Here is a 6,451-nt window from a genome sequence, read left to right as displayed (position 1 = left end):
ATAATTGTTCTCTATAATGCAATGGTGTTCTCATAGACAATACTATTAAGTAGTAGTGTACTAGTGTTGTAGTCCCTCGAATCCCGATGTCACGTCGTAATTGATAATAAAAATAATAATAATAATATAATGGCTAGAGCGGCGATTGCTGTTTTATCAAATTTTCAGTTTCTACAGAAAAGGCGTATTCTGGATTAACAGATTACAGCATAATTTTATATTTTCAACAATCGTGAGCGTCGAACTACACGATTATAACGATATCGGCATTAATTGATATGATATCTGACAAGACGACAATAATTATAGTCAACTAGGCCGCAATTAGACGCGTTTTGCATTTGCACTATCGCATTTGTACTGACTAGTAACTATGCGTTCACCAAAACATGATGATTAACGAATAATGATTAATAGCGTCCAACGAGGAACAATATGGTGAGTACACGTGCGACACGTACCTTTATAAATACAAATCATAAATTGTTGTACTATGTGGATAATAGATTGTTATTATTATTATTGTAAGGCGTACGCCTCGGTTCAACCATAAAATACTGAGATACGATTAAATAAACCAACAAATACCCAATGCGTTTAAAAATATCACGTTCTATGCCTTTCCCCTGAGAAATCATATACAACCATCGCGTTCGGTCCAATAATTCGGATGAGTGTGATTAAAATAATGTCACTCGAACGCGTTCGTTTGCGCTGCTGTTCCGCTGGGGCTGGGCCGCTGCGATCGTATTCTCCCGTCTGTACATGACTTAATAAACTTATTTAGTCATGTGTTTGTATTGAGGAGATGACGTGTTATGTGTGTGATCTACTGTTAGTTGTGAGAAATAGTTGATACAATTTGACATTCTGACCTTAGATATTGAAGTCCCATTAACATTAATTGACCTATGATTTGTTTTTTCTAATGTGTACATATTATAGATACTGAGCTTTTCCGTATTTTATATTTAATCGGTTTTATTCAATCGTGCCTTATGAAATAATCGATATTTTGTTATAATCGGTAACATAAACCGAAAACAATGTTATCGTAGCTAGTGTTTGTGTAGACAAGAAAATATTTTCGGTGTGTTGACTATTATTAGTTAGAAATATAATTTATTAAAAGATAATTTTTTATTATTTAAAGCATTTGTTAGTTATCACATCCAATACTTTAAATTCTTACAATTAGAAGTGCATTTACAAAATAATATGTATTACCTATTTCTGAGGTTCTATGTATATAATTTTCTATGTAATTCTATCATGTTTTAATGTTATTGTTTAGATGCATTTCATGTTACTATTCAGTCGTCAAGGCAAGCTTCGGCTTCAAAAATGGTATGTAGCTCATCCCGACAAAGTGAAAAAGAAAATAACCAGAGAACTTATAACCACAATTTTAGCCAGGAAGCCTAAAATGTGTAGTTTTCTTGAATGGAAAGAATTAAAAATCGTATATAAAAGGTACGTTGTTGAAAAAGAAAAACTGAAAATATTTTATTCTAAAATTTATTTTCAGGTACGCAAGTCTGTATTTTTGTTGTGCTATTGAACAGAATGACAATGAACTTCTCACTTTAGAAATCATTCACCGCTATGTTGAATTATTGGACAAGTATTTTGGCAGTGTAAGTTTCATAGTACTATTTATTTTTATTAATATTTTCCTAATGTCAATAATACTAAAATACTTTGTTGTAGGTCTGTGAGCTGGATATAATATTCAACTTCGAAAAGGCATATTTTATACTGGATGAGTTGTTATTGGGTGGGGAAATACAGGAGACTAGTAAGAAAAATGTACTCAAGGCTATTTCAGCTCAGGATCTCTTGCAAGAGGTTAGTTATGGAAATACTCCATTAGAACTTTAAATTATTTCATTACTTACAATTATTTAAGTCTATTTTGTCATTTGACAAAAAATAGTACATATTTTATTTAACATTGGTACAAAATAGGACTATAATATAAACAATAATGATACATCTTGCCAATTCACTATAAAACTAATTTGCTCATATTATTTAAAAACTATTATTATTCCATCATAATTTGTTATTTAACTGTAAAATTCATCATATTATCTATAACTTTTATGGGTTAAATTTTCATGTAGAACACTGATGTGTTTAAGAATTTTATGCATACTTATGAAGAATATAAATATATTTATAAAGTTCTGTCTAGTCAACTAAAATGATAGTCAAATTTAAATATGCTATAATATTTAAACTACATACAATTTATTTAATTACCGAAATATGTTTGGCCAAATTTATTATTTAGATAATTGAATCTATATTTTTGTATTAACCTGTAGAGTACAACATGTTGAACATTATTTTAAGTATACCTATATTGTAAAATGTATTTATTTGTCCTAAGAACTTGCCTTCCATAATGCCTTTATTATGCTGCTAATAATTAATACTTTTTATTTTATTATAATATTCTGTAGAAACCTTTATCTTACCATTATTATTAAACTCATTAATCCTATATTTTTTTTTATTGTTATAACCCAATGCTGTTATTTTAGTTATATTTTTAGCCAACTATTTTAACATACTAAAATTGTTGCTTGTTTATGTATTCAATTGTTTATCTCCCATGGTTAGCAATTTAACTCTTTAACATTGAGAATATCTATGTGTAAACTAATTGTTTTAAAATTAATTTTTTTAATTTATTACAATTATATTAATGCTATTTCTTCTGCTTTTATAATATTAAACATACAATTAACATACATTAACAATTAACTCCACTGTTTACATGGATATAAATAATATAAAAGTGTTATTTAATGTTACTTCAATAATAAAAAACATTGAACAGTTAAATTAATCAAACAGTCTAAACCGTACAGTCAATTTTAAATAAAACATATTAACATGTGAAATTTAAATATTTTATGTATTGTAATCATATTATAATTTATAAAGAAAGAAATTGAAAAAAAATATAAAATATAAGTATATTTTTTTTATCATTAAATTTACTAAAAGGGAAATTCCATTAATTTGATTTAAGGTAACAAATATTAAATAATTTTTCAAAGACAACCTTAACTAGTTTTCTATCAACTTTTAAGAATTTAAAATGTTGTTATCTATTCAACTGTAATTTTTAATTTTTATTCTCAATTATTAAGAGAATTCTACTTTCATGTTCTAAATGTATGTTTGTCATTTTCAATACATTTATTTTTATACATAATAATAAGTTTACCTATTATTTAACTTAAAGACAACATCATTACCCATGCAATCTTGACTGTATTTCCCGAAATTTTTGTTTTGAAAAAAGGGTTTAGTAGATAAAAATAAAAAATTTCTAAAAACTTAAAAATTGCTTTATATTAAAACATCAAAGAATACCATCAAAAAATGCATGTATCATTTTTTTTTTTAAGTCTGATAATAGATAACTATACTCTAATAATAAAAATTTCAAAACCGTATTGGAAATGTGGTACCTACATTACTTAAAAATGTTATACATGTGTCAAACAGAACAAAACAAATGTGTGTAGTTTCTTCTTAAACAAATTATGTTGTTTATACACTCGTTTATGCATTTCTATAATTTCCTTTTAAATCACCTATTTATTTATGAAATTAAGTGTAAGCATATTTAACTTTTTTTTTCAAAATTATATTATTATAATTTACATACAATGTAAAAAAAAAAAATGTGTAATATTCTTATTAAAAATACTTTTACTATAATTAATTTCATCATTTAGTTAACATCACAGAGTTAAATTGCTAAGTACCTATAACCAAAGAAAATTATAGTTAATTCAAATGTTGCATGTCTTGTCTAAAATTCATTGTAACAACTATCTAGTCCAATATTTAAATATTAATCGTTAATATTATCATACTAACATGTTCTATCATTGTTCATTACAATATTCATATTATTTATATGAAGGAAATGCAATTTTAATATAAAATTATTCTGACATTCATTTTTAAAATTCAAAACTGTTGTATTAGTAATTAAGAAAACCAAAATAAGTTAATATTTATGTTATTCAGCATCACATTTTATGTTAATGATAACCAATCTTTATATTTTGTGATATTGTTTATTATTATTATTTTTTTTTTTTTTTTATTAAATTAAATATAAAAATGTTTTACATAAAATATAACTTAATAAATTTTCATTAAAAACAAAATTATTATTAGTATTACTATTATATGATTAACGCCACATTTTATTTTTGGTTATTATATATTATTCTACATACATTTTAAAATTATATAATTTTAAAATTAAAGTTCATTTTTACCAATTATATTATATTTTTAAAAAATGATGTTAAAAATTAATAATTTAAACTGTTTTTCTTTTGTGTTTATATATTTACACTTTAGCCTCAAAAATAATTTAATCAAAATATATATATATATATTATTTAAGTACAACGGGGTTCATGTATTTAGTATTTTAAGTATATTTTAGTAGCCAACATTGTTTGAATTCCTTGGGTTTATTAGTAGTACAATTGGGTTTGTTTTGTTTTGTTTTTTATGATTGATTGATTAATATGAATAAATAAATAGTAAACTTATATTATTTTATTTTTGTAGCTTTAATTTTGAAAAAAAATTTAATAGCTATCCATATTACCTTACTTGATTTCTGTCATAAATAATATATACCTGCATGACTTCCAGTTATTAGATGCTTTTCAATTTCAATTTTTCAATTTTTCAATTTTGGGATATTAATATTAATGTGTTTGTGTGTAGGAGGAGGCAGTCGAAGGCGCTCTGAAAGAGATCGGCCTGTTATGAGAGCATCCAATATAATTAATATTTCATATAATTGTATTACTTGCAATTATAATTGTAATGTTTTTTTTTTACATATATATTTATATAAATTCAAACAATGTGTCTTTCATAAAATGTTAGTCTTGGATTTTGATGTAAAGTGCTGTTGCTGAATGCAATGTTATTAATAAATAACTTATCAAAATATCAGGTTTCTATCATTGACGTCCTAACATGATATTAAAAAGAAAAACCCATCTTTATTATCTGTAAACATTCGTGTATTCTATTAATTAGTTTTTTTTTTAATTCTAATACATTTTTTTTATATTGTTGCGTTTTCTCATAAGATAAACTTCTATTAATGTACTAACTAACATGATGTTGAAAAAATAAAAATAAAATTTTCATGCTTAAGCTGTATGCGCTTTTTACTGACTCGGTTTTAAGTGATAATAGTTATTTTTTTACCAACAAGTGTGTTCGATCATGACATGGATGTTGTGTTTGTTGAAAGGTTTGAGGGTTAATTAGTTTTTTTTTAACAGTTCTGTTCTTATTTAAATATAGTTATTTAAATTTATGTTAATACAATAAATATGGTGTTACAAGAAATGTCAGCAAACATTTTGGTGCTACGGTATGTTTTTAAGAGCACACAGTGTTTATAATATATTAAAACTATTGCCCTATCCATTACCTCTTCAGTTATTTACTAATTGTTTTGTTTAGAAAATCCTTTTCTACGTATTTATTTTTGCACCCTGTTTTATCTAACTTCACATTTTATGCGTTACTTTTTATAATTATTTGTTCCTTTATTTTTCAGGAAGAAACACCTCAAACCTTTTTTGAAGACCATGGCCTCGGTTAACAAATATCAATTGGACACATTCCATAGACATTCCAAACTAATTGATAAATAACTATAACAAAAAAGAAAAGTATTAGACACAATTTATTATACTTACACCTAATTATTATTATCACTTTTTATTATAATATGTTTATTGTAATGTATGTATACAACTATAGGTGACAGTGCTACATGTCCGTCCAATTTTATTACAATTTATTTTTTGTCCATAGGCAATAAAAATAAAAAATAAACTTTTTTTTCGTTTTATGCTCCTATATTACACTAGTATTCGTCTAAAAATAACATTCGGTCCGAACGTGTGCCAAGCGATAGTTCACTGTGGTCACTGTATAATATGCATGTGTGTAGAGAAACCACACGACAAATGTGTTTGTTACAACGTTTCGGCGAAGAGTACCGTTAAAAATATGGTCCACATTAAAACGGCGTCGTGCAGCTTGACGTTGATTTACGATTGTGTACAGTTGTTTGTCGGATACAGTAGTTATAGAATAATGTCATGAACTGTTCACCCCGATATATTTCGTAAACTGGAATTTATTCATTCATTATATAATTTAAACGTTTATTCATCTAAAAATGCACAATATCATAAGTAGGTATCGTAAAAATAATGTACAGTAGGTATAAATGTTTAATAATAATATATAATTAATAATTATTATATTATATTATATTATAGCGGATGGTCGACATGACTCACATCTATATTAATATAGTTAATATGGAGTAGGGAGTAGGGACTAAGGTACCTCAGTACCTGAATACATG

General features: G+C 25.4%; 1 protein-coding gene across 3 annotated transcripts; it reads left to right on the top strand.

Annotated features, from left to right (window-relative positions):
- Nucleotides 1–5,926, top strand: LOC111027040 (AP-1 complex subunit sigma-2). 3 transcript variants are annotated; one of them, XM_022305249.1, is made up of 5 exons: nt 1–438; nt 1,295–1,473; nt 1,529–1,637; nt 1,711–1,848; nt 4,777–5,221. In XM_022305249.1, exons 1-5 carry the CDS (start codon nt 436–438, stop codon nt 4,819–4,821), a joined length of 474 nt encoding a protein of 157 aa, XP_022160941.1. In that variant the 5' UTR covers nt 1–435; the 3' UTR covers nt 4,822–5,221. The 3 variants fall into 3 exon arrangements, with proteins under 3 accessions (XP_022160941.1, XP_022160940.1, XP_022160942.1); XM_022305248.1 differs by lacking the exon at nt 4,777–5,221 and adding an exon at nt 5,630–5,926 and having other exon boundaries at nt 26–438; XM_022305250.1 differs by lacking the exons at nt 1–438; nt 4,777–5,221 and adding exons at nt 849–1,090; nt 5,630–5,926.
- Nucleotides 5,927–6,451: the final 525 nt, after the last annotated feature.

This window comes from Myzus persicae, unplaced genomic scaffold (assembly GCF_001856785.1).
Source record: "Myzus persicae strain clone G006 unplaced genomic scaffold, MPER_G0061.0, whole genome shotgun sequence".
Taxonomy (NCBI): domain Eukaryota; kingdom Metazoa; phylum Arthropoda; class Insecta; order Hemiptera; family Aphididae; genus Myzus; species Myzus persicae.
Note: the sequence above shows the minus strand (reverse complement) of the source record. Positions and strands in the feature narration are given on the sequence as shown.